Source organism: Lissotriton vulgaris, chromosome 3_1 (assembly GCF_964263255.1).
Source record: "Lissotriton vulgaris chromosome 3_1, aLisVul1.2, whole genome shotgun sequence".
In the NCBI taxonomy this organism is placed as follows: Eukaryota; Metazoa; Chordata; class Amphibia; order Caudata; family Salamandridae; genus Lissotriton; species Lissotriton vulgaris.
Window position 1 is genome coordinate 1,523,869,362 of NC_141689.1, and position 14,952 is coordinate 1,523,884,313.

At 43.0% G+C, this 14,952-nt stretch overlaps 1 protein-coding gene across 1 annotated transcript in view; it reads left to right on the forward strand.

Annotated features, from left to right (window-relative positions):
* COL25A1 (collagen type XXV alpha 1 chain) overlaps positions 1–14,952 on the forward strand; it is a 314,902-nt gene that overhangs the window by 149,947 nt on the left and 150,003 nt on the right. Inside the window, exon 8 of the mRNA XM_086962004.1 lies at positions 14,139–14,192. Coding sequence (XP_086818130.1) covers positions 14,139–14,192 — 54 coding nt within the window. The remainder of the gene's footprint in view (positions 1–14,138; positions 14,193–14,952) is intronic.

Here is a 14,952-nt window from a genome sequence, read left to right on the forward strand (position 1 = left end):
CGCGGCGTTGCCAAATTTGGCACAGCGCCGGCATTTTGCTGTAAATATGCCCCCTCATTTCCAGACACTCATGTTAGGTGGTAGAAGAGCATCGCCCACCGTAGAATATTGGTCATCTCTGTGATAAAACCTTTTCATTTCTTGAATACAGAACACTATGGGCCAGCTTTACTGCCATTCACACAACTGAGTGTAGTGTGAAAAAGTGCTGCTCTGCTTTGCGCAAAGGGCATAAAATAAAGCAGTATCAGAATTAGTGGGAGTAGCTTGCCTTTAAAACTTTTGGTGACACCCGCAGAGAATCTGGTTGGCCTGAATAACACTCACACTTGTTCTGTCCCTGAAAGGCAAGCCAGCACTGTCTTGCATGGAATTTATGCATGAGGTAGAACTACCATACAACTTCCTATGTTGAGGCTATAGCAACAAGGGTCAGACAGGTATGATGTGTTCTTTGGGAAAAGCACATTTTACATGTAGGTATATCAGGCAATATACCACTTGACTTTTCTTGCACCTGCTTTTTATTTGAAGATGAAATGTGGCACAGAGGTTGGTGCCGGAAACTAATGGTTTCACATTGGCCCATCCCAGTTACCCTTCCACAAGCTTGCAATGAGGGCAGTGACACAAACAGCTTTTGCATCGGAAAATTGATTCGTCACAGCTGTGTGCGCCGCTTTGACTCAAGCAAATGCCAGCAAAAACCTTTAGAAAGTTTTAACCTATACGTTTGCAGATAAGTTCAGCTGATGATTGTGTCCACTTTGTGACAAGTTACAATTTTTAGTAGTCACGCTTCTCATGCCACTAGCTGGGCATGTTGCGCTCTACAAATCCTAGGGCCTCATTAATGAGAAATGACGCATCGCTGTGTGAAAGCAGCGATGCGTCACTTCTCAGTGCGCACTCCTTGCGACATTCCTGATGCGTCATATTTAATGTATGACGCATCATGTCGCAAGGAGTTACAGATACGTCAGTATTTCTGACGTATCTGTAAGCGCAAAAGTGACGCATTGCTGGAGTGTGTCACAAAAGTGACGCAACTCCAGCAATGCGTCCTTTCATATGGGGCAAGCCCTATGTGAAAGGGCCTGCGTCAGTCTTACGCCTGCTGTGAGGCAGGCGCAAGATTTTGACGCAACGGCGTCCTAAAAGTGACGCAGTGAAATCTCATAGATTTCACTGCGTCACTTCTACGACCCTTCTTTGCGTCAATACGCCCCCCTTGCATACATTATACCTGGCGCAGGGATAATGTGGCGCAGGGGTTTACAAAGTGACGCATCTACCTAGATGCTTCACTTTGTAAATATGGTGCAACAAGGCACATTTTTTATGCTGCTGGTGCGTCACAAAAAGTGACACACCGGCGACATAAAAGTGACGCACAGCCTCATAAATGAGGCCCCTACTCTTTATCTCTACACTTCTACATTGACTATCCTGGGAAGCCACTGCATTTGGCTTTTTATTAGTGAATCCGCCACAAAGGCAATGCTCATGAATGAATAGAAGACAAGGTCTGTTTAAACCTGCACATGGTATGGTATTAATTCTGAAATAATGCACTAGTATGGGGACCAGGCTAATTTTGTGGTGAAATGGGAGCATGAGATTGGCTAGGGTGGCTAACAACTGGGTTTGGGAAAAGAAGTCCCACTCTTCATCCCGGTTTTCTAGCTTCACAGAAGACCCCGAACTCGTGAAAACCAGATTTTCTGCCTTTTCTGTTCCAAAGTGTAAATTGAAAGTGCACAGAAACACATTTAGAAATAACAAAATGCTTCAATATTAGGATTGGTACCACAGACGTGCATTTTCTGGAGTTTAATTGACCCTGAAAGGATAAAAGACTCAGCAAAGCCAGCGAGCATTATAACGTAAGCAAAAAGGTTGCAGGCATGTACACACAGATTTATGTGGCAGGCACATTAGCTCACTCAGCTACCATTCTGAATGATAACATCAGTGTTTTCCTCCTGCTCTCACAGAAAAGGAAATCACGCCAAGCTTCTGCATGTAACATCCATATAGAAATCACGTGGAGTTACTTTTAGTGATCAAACTGAGGGGACAAGAACGACTTTGAAAGTCAGTGACCCACCCCTCTACCATTCACTTGTCACTCTTCCTTTTCTGCTGCCCACACAACAACCTTCTAGCCTCTCTGTCCCATTAATTTTTACCTGACTGTAGATCATGAAGGTGATTTGCCTGGCTGCACGCGCTGTAGTAATAATTCATCATCAGCTCAGTGAATTGCTTAGTCAGCTGGTCTGCAATAGGTCACTCGATTTGTAGAGTGATAAAAAACATAAGAATTTCTGTATTCTCCCGTCTCTTTTTCTGCATGAATCTACTGGTGTTTTCTATCTCTGCCCAGCAAGAGCTTAAAAAACTGCCTCAAATGTTATGTCAGAATATTGTTAACAAATACATGTCTGACATAACTATTGTGTCGTAAGTATCAGTTATTTCTATTGGATGTAGATTTCTTATTGTGAACTCCTCAATTTTTGGTAAACAGTATTCAGAACACAATATTATTGGCAGACAATATTCTGCAACCATATCAACTTTTGTGGTTGTGCTAGGTGTAACCCCTTGCGTGCTGCCGTCGGCCGACGGCAGCACTACGTCGCTAGTGCTGCCGCCGGCCAATGGCCGACGCAGCCCGCTCATTTTGCGGAAGTGCTGCACTGCCACGAAATCACAGCAGCGGCAAAGGGGTTAAAGAAGACCTTGCCCTCACTACTTTATTTTTGTTTCGTTTTGTAGGTCAATGGAGAAATGAACAAGTTCTCAAAATCTGCAAAGTTTTATGCTTTGCCACATTCAAATGAAAAACGTGACTTTTGTGAAAACATATATCACATGTTAGTCCTGGCATCCTTAGTGTGGTTCTCCCCTAACTTTTTGCCTTCCATCCTCCTGTTTTGTTGACTTTGTTTTTGCTGGCTTTCGGACTTGGCACACTTTAACACTGCTAACTAGTTTTAAATTGCTTGTGCTCTCTCCTTGAAACATGCTAGAATTGGCTTACACTCAATTGACATATTTAATTAACTTATGGGGTCTTGGTAAATAGGTACTATATGTAACCAAGTCCTGTAAATTAAATGCTGCTAGTGAGTCTGCCATTAAAGTCAATGGGGTAACCCAGTATCCCTCAGAACCTGGGAATTGGCAAAAAGAACTACAATTGGTTCTGTTGAGAAACACAACCAGATTCCTTTAATACATGTAAGGCAATAGTCAGCAAAATAAAAGTCTAGTAAATGCTTTAAAGACTTTTGAAAAATGGAACACAAAAGCGAGAATTATTTAATTGCATAAAATTTACTAATTCATTTACTGGCTGTCATTTATAAATAATTCAATTGTTCAAACAGTTGACATGTAAATAAGGTGAAATACGTTAACAAACTGATATCAGTGACCATGTGATATATTACATAAAGTGTACATATAATATACAGAATGTGGGACTTAAAATCAAAGATCTGCCCCTGAACATTTTTTTCAGATTAGCTCAGTCCTTCTATTTTATGTTTTTCTTAGGGATGAGTAGGTTGTGGGGCAAGAGCGGGGAAAACTGTCGAGATTTCGACCCTATGGTTTGCTCAGGTAGGATGCATCACAACGGGTCTTCCTCAGGACAAAGTGCAGTAGATAGCCAAAGAAAATTTATCGTAATTTTCCGACTTCATATAAGTTGAAGGGGATAGGCTTAAGTCCAGAAGCATCAATCAGGTAAAAGGGCATGTGGTGGTTTAAGTCATGTTGAGGGTAGGCGATCTCTCTTGGATTTAGTGGAGCATAGAGAGAAAAGGTGAACAATCAGCCGCTCTCTGTTTGGTTCTCTCTAATCTTTAACACACTTAATGTGTACCGATCCAAAGGGTTCCCAAACCTTTCTTTTTTGACATATGTAAGTAATTCCTAGGTCAGGCCATAGAAAGTCCAGAGGGCAGGGTTGTGTATTCAAAATGTAGGACATGTACTTTTAAGTTTTACTTGTCTTGGTAGTGAAAAACTATTACAGTTGTTTTTCACTACTGCAAGGCCTACCTCTCCCACAAGATAGCATTGGAGTTACCTTATTACATTTACTAAGCTGTAACTTCCAATTGGGTGCAGCTAACCAGTTCATGTTTAAAATCTTGGGAATTGTAATGAAAAGTCCTCTCTTATGGTAAAGTCGATTTTGAATCAGAATTTTGAAAAAACGCTACTTTTAGAAAATTTTCTTTTTGTCAAAACTCAGAAACTGAAAACTTCACAAACCCCCTAGTCAGGGGCTGTTCATAAACACAGGCCCTATTACTAGAGGCTTGATAACCCCCTTTTGGTCAAAAATAGCTAAAACAGGATTCCAAATGGTGCATTATTGCTGCACTAGTATTCCCATGCATTGTAATACTGCACTAAATTCTAGGCACAAATCTACCTGCTAGAAGCCCTTAGGGTTGTAAGCTGTGACCCCTGGCAATATTGGGAAATTCTGATACCTTTGAAATGTGGAATACCAGGTGCGGTATTACACCTCTAACTTTTTTTTTTTAACGTACCTCTCGCTGCCCGACACCGACAGCCGCCCCGGAGCTTCACTCACTGCAGTCTCTGGGAAGGGACAGGCTCCATACCCAATCTAGATGCTGGTCTCATGCTATGAGAGCAGCGCCAGGATTGGTCTGAGTGGCCTGATCTGCCGCCAAGGCACTGCCTGGGAGCCTGAGGCTTTTCTCTGTCCTGGCTGTGAACACAGCTGGTTTGGAGAAATAGAAGTGCGCATGTCTGTTTGGCCAACCTAAGATGGCCGGCCAAACTTACATGCGCACTTCTAATTGCCCACGACTCCTGCCTGTCATGTCCCGGCCCAGCCCAGCATACACACAACATCAACCAGAGCCTATCACAGTAAAATAGAATGGTAATTTTGTTATAATATCATTTTATTTATCTGTGACTGACTTTGAGCAGTGGGGCAATGCTCCTCCGCCATTATGGAGGAGTCGCCCATGTAAATCAGCACATCACAAACCAAGCAAGTAAAACAATAATACAGTCTTTATTTGCAAAGCTGTCAGGTAGATGCAAGCAGGTGTAGTCGGTGTTAATGGTGACTGCTTGCAGTTTGCTTACTGGGCGTTGAGTTTATCCCGATATCAGGGTTGGCCTGTGGCATGAGAAAGCAGGGCCTGTTCATGGGGTGCTGACATTCTTTGGGTAACCCAGACATGTCACTGTGCTCTAAAGCGTGTGGAAGTTGTTTTTGCAAAATGAGGGGAGACCGGCATCACATATGTTTGCACTCAGGCCGCTATATTAGCAAGGACCGGCCCTGACCGCTTAGATGGGAGAGTTTCGAAGAGGGATAATCCTGCCCAGTGAAATGGGCAGAACTACCCTGCTGAGTTTTCCTGGCATTGTAACTTTGTCATGAAAGTAATACTTTCCTGGTATCAAAATCAAACCTGTAGTCCGGTTTCTCCCCCTAGCAGGACCACCATTACAACCTTGCTTCTTTGAACACAACAGCGATGCTATTATTTTCATTTAGTGTGTACTCTATGACACAGCTTTGTGTGATGTTGTCTCGCCTACTGCTATGGGGAAATTGGCTTGCAATCTTGATACATACGTTTTGATTATGATGATAGATGCAAGTCTACAAGCACATCTAGTTAGCCATTGTCTACACTTCCTGTTGACAACACAAAAATGGCACCAGACCTTCCGGTTTATTTATCAAATATCTTTTTTCTGGTCAATTTCTGGAAGATTCTGATGACTGGGTATGCATGTTGAAAGCAAGTAAAATATTGCTTTTTTAATAAAAAAAAAACTTAGGGGTGAGAATTGCGGAAAATAAAGAACAACTTTGAAGTGAGAATCACACGCATTCAATAGGAAGCGACGGCTGCCTTAGAATGCATGGTTCAACAATCTTGCTCAACAATCCGTCCCATCCCAAGATGTAGCCCAGAAGACATTTGTGTTCGCACGGTGTTCTCTTTCCATAGTTAGTCGCTGAGCCGGAGGCAATGTTCTTGGATTGTCTTCAGTCTCATCACGTCAAATGAGAACAAACAGCAAGGAGGTGGTAATACCTCACAAGGGAAATCACTCAGCTGAGGAACATCTCTTCTTTCCCACAGGCTCCTGGGAAATGTGAGGAAAAGGAGAACAACTTTGAAAGGAGTATATTTGCATGCCTGCTTTTCTTTTCTTGAGGTAGTTCAATTGGTGTAGGGCATTTGTGTTTAGAAAGAAGATAGCACAATTTAATGAGAGAGAGAGAGGGAGACAGAGAGGAAGAGGGAGACAGCTCGGTTCAGATATCCAAGAAAAGCAAACAATATGTAATTGATCTAAATGTACAGCTAGCAGGCCGAGTGATGGGCTTTGCTCAGAGTGCACCCTGGGCAAGACCAAATTTGGCACCCCCTTCCACTTGACCTCTTTTATTGTCTATGTATTGAAAATATGGGAGGAGTGGGAGAAAGGTGAGGGATGGGTACAAGCAGTGGTTAATTTGTAAAAATAAATCAGTGCTTGGGTTCTTGTCAGGAGGCAGCTTACACCTGCCCATTTCTCCTGTTAGCGGCACCTGAAACAGATCCAACTACTAACCATGAAAGTGGGGAAAGGAGGTGGTGCAATGGCCAGAGCTGCGGACTTCGGAGCTGCGGAACCAGGTTCGAGCCTCGGCATCAGTTCAACAACCCATTGATGCTGGGCAATGACCCAGAGAAGTCTACTTATGTCAGTTAGTGAACAATGACTTATCACAAAACATATCTAGGCAGGCCTACTTGCCAGTCTCAAGGTTTTTTTGGGGCATGTATTAATGCCCTAAATGGTATAAAGTGGTACCATATATTGGTTGGTGGAGGCTCATCACTGTGATCACATTCCCAGGAAGATGGTGGAGTCCACACTGGTTTATAGGGACCAGGGTAAGACCCAAAGATGAAGCTTGACACCAATAGGGTGAGCAAGGTCCATAAACAACCCTTTTGGTTTGTTCTATCTTCTGGAGAAACAGGTCTGAAGAGTTGTGAAGAGGGTAGGATACCTCTGTGATTAGATCATTTTAGATGCTACATTTACTCCGCAAAGCATGCAGAATAAAAAAAAAGCATCATACATTACTGCGCCCCATTCCGCCTCTGCAATACTTGCAATCCCTTACGATCTTTCCCTGGCCAAAATCATTAACTCCCTGAAAGGTACTAGTTAAAATAATGACATCCGCCCTGCCCCATCAAAATCCTATCACGAAAAGACCTCAAATACACAATCATGTCACCCCCCATCAATGGCACATTCTCTGTTCTCTCAAAATGGGGCACAAAGAACTCTTCCTCAAAGCCACCCTCAAAGACTCTAACATTGACCCTAATGATCTATCCAACTACCACCCTGTAGCCTAAACTCCACTTCCTAGAGAAGATTGAGACAATGATTATTATACCAATCAGTATTCCTCCTATGATGCAATCTAGCGATAACATTCATGAAAGTTGAGAATGGCACTCTGAGGATTGTTAATAACTCCTGCCCCCCGATGCTCCTCGACCCACCAATGGTATTTGATACTTCTGGCTTTTTGCACTATTAGAACCCCCCAACCATATTCCTCCCTCCCTCAGAAAACATGCTTTCAAACTTGACTCAGTAAGAACCCACAGGCATTCATACTGCCCCATTTGAAGTTAAACAGCACCTTAAAGACATCTCTCTTTACCATTATACTGAAGGCTCACCATTACATGCCAACGTGGGATCAGTCAAGGAAATCCACAATTCGAACATAGGTGTCCACCATTTATCTGAAACTCAATATAACCAAGACTGAGTTTGTCCTCAGCAGTGTTGGGTCATATCAACCTCAGGTCCAGTCACGGCTTGACAATGTGCTTCTTGTAGGCTTCTCGTCAATTCTCTAGTTTTGTGCTGAAGCCTTGAGATGCCATATACCTAGTCCTTCACTGTGAAGAAAAAAGTCCAGTATGGATTGTTCAAGTTCAGCAATTTGTGAAAAACCAAGCTGTTTCTTCCTCAAATGACTTTTGCTCCACATTTCAAGCCCTTGTCCACACAAACATTGACACAGGAGGCAAACGGCTAACCGACAACGTCCCCCCCCCCCCCTCCCCATCCTGTTACCACTCCATTGTAGGCACCAATCAAGAAAAATTCAAACTTCTCCTCCCTATCCTAAAACAACTTCACTGACTCCCTCTTTCTTTTTTTTTACTTTAGAGTTTTATATAACGCAAACTTGACCCAAAGGTATCGGGTAACAGAGTGCTTCACATAAGCACCAGTTGCTTTACACAAGGGCACATTCATTTTTGTTAGATACAGGAAGATTAAGTGATTTGACCGGAATCACAGGATGTTGAGCGGCATTGCCGAGACTCGACCCCGGTTCCCCAGATTTGAGATCTGCCGCCCTAGCCGTTAGGCTACATCCTCTGCCCTGCACTAAAAAACTAGGGATCTATCAAGCAAATGCAAAACATCTGGTTACTCCTGCTATCTGTGTAATTCAGCCCTTGCTAGTCCCAAATAACAAAGTCTTCACAAAGAATGGGTATGAAAGTGGGCCTTCTATTCCAGTGAACCAGAATTGAATGCTGGCCTTCCCCTACACCTAGGATTTACCTCTCCTTCAATAACTATTGAAAGGAATGCAAGACCCTCCTCTTCTCCATCTACCTTCCACTCAAAGACAGACATTTTGCGCAACTGCTAACCTTCTCACTCTCCCTATTAAGTCAAGATCCCTCCATGAATTATATACCCTTACATATAGGTAACACATCGTTTAATTGAGAGAACTCTTAATGGCACATAACTTTTATTAGAAGCACGAGACAGCATGCTTGCTGCTGCAGCTGAAACCTGTCTTAACCTCTTCCACGCTCATGACGAGCTCAGCTCGTCATGAGTTACGACGCTCGTACGCTCATGACGAGCTGAGCTCGTCATGTAACGCGTCTTTTAAAAAAACGCAGCGCACAGCGGGAAAACCGCTAGCGCGCATGCAGTTAAACATTAGGTGCCAGGTTTACTATCTTTTTACGCAACACAGCAAGTGAACTTGCTGCGCTGCATTTTATGAAAGGGAGAGAGAAGAAGTGTGCCCAATCTACTAAGCTATGGCACACTTCTGCTCTCTCCCAGCGCTGGCGCAACTGTGCCTGCCTAGGTACCCCTCTGCCAGGCTGCAAGGGCTGTCGGCATTGCGGGCAGGGTTGTTTTTGTGAAAGAAGGGGCACCTTCCCACGCAAAAACAGAATGCATGGAAAGAGGAAGTACCACATGGAAAGAGGAAGTTATGAGGTGAAATAAAAAACAATTCTCATTCCTCCACTCTTGGGTAGGTTCACCTTTTTGGCACAAACCCAGGTTTACAGGCGTTAGTAGATCTGGGTTTGTGTAAAAATCCATTGAGGATGCAAGGGAACCAGTAGCGGCCCGTGGTGGGAGTGCTGCTGGGCGCTGACGCAGGGCAGGAGAGGTGCATGGTGGGGGGTAGTAAACTACGAATTAAGGCCGATTAGAGGTAAGCAAACATATAAATCAACAAAACGAATTTCGCTGGGCGTGCTGCATCCCCAAATGTGATGCAGCGCAGGCAAAGAAATTTGCTTCATTTATTTATATGTTTACTTAACTCTAATTGGCCGTAATCCGTAGTTTACTGCCCCGTCCCACATCAGCGCCCAGCAGCACTCCCACCATGGGCCGCTACTGATGGGAACAGTCATGTAACATCTATGTAACGCCTGCTTGTCGCTGGATAACACAAAGCAGCATATGGTGCTGCATTATGCAATGCTGAAAAGTGACGCAAAGCAACACAAATCTGAATTTGCATGGCTTTGTAAAATGTCACTTCAGCACTTGCATGTTTTGTCCGTGCTTGCGGGTATTAGTGTGTTCATGTGTGAGAGTTTATATGTATGAATTTGTGTGTATCTGTAAGTGAGTGTGTGTGTGAGGGGGTGGGTGGGTGTATGTGTGTGTGTGTGTGTATGTGTGTGAGTGAGTGAAAGTAGAGGTCAACGGGCATGTGATGTCACTTCTGCTACTCCTGACATTTCGGTGGATTGACGTTCATGGGCATTAGCGGCTCGTGGGGGGAGTACCGCGGGGCGGTCGGGCAGAGCGGGGGAGAGGCAGGGTGGGGGGAAGTAAACTCCGGCTCACGGCCGACCGGAGTAATGTAAATAAAGCGAATTTCATTGTGCGCGCTGAAACGCATTAAGCCATGAGCCGGAGTTTACTACCCCCCAACCTGCCCTTTCCCCACTCCACCTCACCACCCCGCAGCACTCCCTCCACAAGCCACTACTATTTGAGGACTACTGTTTCAAATGAACTGTTAATTCCAGGTTTTGGAAGCATATAAAAAAGCAGAGAAACCATGAGATAAAGTGGGTATCAGGGCCGGACTGGGAAGCAAGTCCGGCCCTTGCAAAGAACTCATCCAGCCCCTGAGGGGAGATTGGGGGGGGGGGGGGTAGCTAGTTGAAAGCTTTATGCCGCTTTTGTTTCGGGGGGGCGATATTGCAGCATTGCTGATACCACAAATTGCTGCCTTGTGTTACTCTTCAGCAGAGAGGTGTTCCATGGGTGGAGAGTATGTGTTCCCACACATCCACCCATAGATTTTGGCGCATTTAGAGATTTACCGTTAATGGTAGACCTGGGAATGGGTCAAAATGCCACTCATCCCAAGGTTGGGCGTAACGAGGAGAACTAGCCCCATTAAATACAAACATGTCTTCCACACTGTGTAGTGACATCCCCATTACCACCTTGAAGTGAAGTTTATCAGCTTTGCTTTAAACCTCAAGGATACTCTCCGGTATATAGATTAGTAGTGCCCCAACTTTCCAACACGCTATTTTAGCCTCTTTCAGGTAGATTCATCAAGCCAAAATCGGCACGCAAAGGGCCAGATTCTGAGAATCTGGCCCTTTGCAAGCTCTATTTTTGCATTTGGGATTCATCATCCCAAATGCCAAAATCGCAATTCTAGAAATCGCTAAATTGCGATTAATTGCATTAAAGGAATCTTAATTTGAGATTCCTTTAATGCAATTCATGAACCAATTTAAAATTGCGAATTCGCAATCTGGGGACGCTATTTAACACGAAGTCTAACTACGTGGTAAATAGCAAAAACTTAGAAAAATGCACTTTAGTGCATTTTTCTAAGTTGTATGTTACACACACACATGTCCTTTGGACATGTGTGTGCGCAACACCAGTGTACATTACCATTTCAGCGGTGCTACAGGGTGTCCTTTGTAAGGATACACATATTCTTCTTTAGGCAATATAATATATTGCAGTACAAAAGGGGGTGGTGATGGACGGAGCATCTGAATCAATCAAACACTCAAACCCAGTCAAAAGATCTGGGTTTAATCCATCACCGTTCTTTAGCCCACTCTGCCACCCCAGTTCAGACATGGCCATATGCAAAACAGTCTGACCCTGTGCCTCATGGGAACAGTCCAGCCCGAACTGCCAAGCCATGTCTTCCCTGGACCGGAAACAAGCTTCCGAGGACCGGTAACATAATAATATATTGAACATTCATGTGGTGTATACTTGAAACTGCAGGTTAATTAGTAGATGTTATTGGTGGTACTCATTTTACAACATATAAGGATAAGACAGCTCGCACCCCGAGTAGGTGCGAGCTGGCGCGAAACATAGAGGTCTCCGTCGCCAGTGCCCAACCCTCTCAGCAATCATGGGTTGGTTCGTACGAGCAGCTTCTGAAAGAACCCAAGTTATCCCAGTGTGCGTGCGCCCTCTAGTGCACAACTGTAGTATTTGCGTTACTGGTTTTGGACTCAGAAGAGGAAAATGAAATTAAGTAGCTGAGTAAACGTTTCCAGCTGCGGCCAAGAAGTCGGTAGGAGACAGTGTTTCTTCTTACGGACTTCCCTTGTCCGTGAATAATCTGTCAGTAACATTAGTGTCTGAAATATTATTTTCGTCTGGGGTGTATACGGAATCGTCGGTTTGCCTGTCACACTTCCTGTCCCGAGGCCCTATGTTAAAAACAGATAACCTGCCAAACGATTTATAGCAAACGTACCAGAAATTGTACCTTTCAGAAGAATACAACTGGCCCACTAAACCAATAGCAAACAGGTTCAGCAGAAGTGTTGAAGTCTCTGAGATGCAGATTAGGGGACATCAAGAAAAAATAGCTGGACGAGAGGAGACTGGTGAGAGAGAAGCTGCTCTCCAGGTTTACTGAGTCTCTGCCTGCTGTTTAGCACCATTCTATTTATTAGTTAGACTAAATGAATGTAAGATAACGTAGCTACATTGTGGAAAATATGATTTATATGATCTCATATGTATGAAAAGTTCCTTTTTTTCTCAATTGAATAACTGTGTATATATTTTAAAAGAGAAAATGTGTACATGCACATACATTATTGGGAATGTTTACGCGGATCAGAATAGTGAGGACAAAAATATTGTGTGGATGGAATGTCGTGTCAAAAATTTTGAGGATCAAAATATTGAGAAGATAAGTACAAATAGGTGAGTATTGGTTTACTATTCTTAACTCTACATCGACATAGCTTGAAAATATTTAACTCGTCAAGGTACGTGTATGCGGAGTTAAGGACAGTAAAGCGTTGCATACCCATGGAAACGTACCTTCACGATATTCATGTCCAAGATATTCTTGACATGATAGTTTGTCCACACAATATTGAGGACTCAATATTTTGTCAAAACATCATTTCAGCTATTAAAATATGCTACTTTTCTAAAATCAGAATATGGTGCTGATTGAAATTTGTTATTTCCAGTGGTGCAGAGGAAATTCTGACACTCTGGAATCACAACATTTAGAATGCGCTGTATGAGCAATGTAGAATTTGTGGCCTACAGATATCATCAACTGGCCACCTCTTCCCACTGGTCCTAAGGTTTTTCTTAACTCACTCAGTCTAAAACATTCTTTGGTACAAGCAGGTGATACATACAAATTGTGTTCATCTGCCATCTCCTCTTGAATGAATTTGACATTTGTACAAAACAGTATGTTCTACTCTCAGACCATGTAGATAATTGAAAAAATTGGAAAAAAGAGAGAAAATACTGAAAAATATTCCGAGCAAAAGCTAAAGTTGCTCTACCATGATGCGTGGTGTAGGCTATTCAACGAAAACTAGAAACGAATATTTGTGGAAAATAGAGTGCCAATGCAATCCATACCTACATTGTTGCATCTGAAATACATTTACCCTTACTAGCTTGCCTTAGTTTGTTTTTTAGGGGCATTTTCTCAACAATGCCCAGGATAATAAACTCATGTATAACTTAGTGACAACACCCTCGAAGTACCGCATTACACCTAAGTTTATCAAGGCGTTTCAAACAACATCTACACAGTGATACCAAACATATTTTCTCTAATAGGCTTGAGAAAAATGTAGTTGGTATACCTTAATGGACCTTGTGGTTGTTTATAAAGTTTAAAAGATCAATAAGATAGGTTTTATATGGTGAGATGTCCCACAAATGGTGTGTGATAGATTTTGTAGGCAATCACATCCCGAAAGAGCACACGGAGGGAAGATGGACCAGTCATGACGTGTACCTTTAACTTACATAAGTTTGACCGGATAAGTGATTGTGTCTACACTATAAAAGAAACAATGTGGAGAATAAGAGCAATCCATGAAGGCATTTCTTTATGCACAAGGGTTTGTGTCATTGAACGTAGCACGTATTTTTTTCAACCATCTGGCATATTGTGTAAAGGCATGCCAAGCTCTTTTTGCCCCTCCTTTCTGAGACACCTAAGTGTCACCAGCATTGCTCATTTGTAAATAGCTCAATATACAGTGTGATTCAACAAGGTTAACCTTTCGATAATAATGCTTGAGGCACCACTCTCAGCTGCCCCTCCAATTTGTAAATCCTTAAGGTCACCCGCAAACTGTTATTTACAGTACTTGCATGATTTGGTGAGGTTAGCAGTGCATGGAAAATGTTTTAATTACATATTTTCATTAATGCAAGCAGTGAATTGTGGTCTTATTTCTGCTTGTTCCTTATGACCCTAGGGTGAAACGGGTGAGCCTGGATCACCAGGATTAGACGGATCGACCGGTCTCAAGGTGAGTGCACCAGCATCATTACAACATCTAAAATGTCACTAATGCTAATTCAACTGTTAAAAAATATATAAATAGAAAAAAGGGAAACTTTATCAATAAAAAAAGGGAGTAAGTATTGGAGGGTAGGAGGACGCCTGGAAGTATACAACTTTTATATTGCCACTGAAGTTCTGTAAATCTCCAACAATGCAGAAATCTATTCAAACCAGAGGAGAAGTCATATTTAAGATTGCAGATGTCTTCATTGTCTGTGGGTTAAGCCCATTGTCCATTACCTCACCCCCAATGCAGTTTAGAACTTGGGGGCATATTATCAAGGGGGTTTATCTCCGCTTTTTTGGCTTTAAAAGCCAAGAAAGCGGAGATAAAATAATCTCCCTATTACCTAGCTGTCGCTAACACCAGTTAGCGACAGCTAGTAGGAGATAGCAACCATCTTGGGCCCCACTTTGCATGTCAGTGATATTTATCACTAATGACATGCAAAGTGGGCGTGCCAAGATGTTAGCGACTGGAAACAGTCGCTAACATCGCTATCTCCTACTACCAACTTATGGAGATATTCGCGCTAAGCGCAAATATCTCCAAAAGCTAACACCTGCCCTGAGCAGTTCTTAGCCATGTTATCCAATGGGAGGTGGATAACATGGCTAAGAGCATTAGCTCGGTAATGCATGAATATCGCTGACTTTTCAGCGATATTCATGCATTGCGGACGATTTTTATCGCATTTGTGATAAACCTTGGTAATACCAAGGTT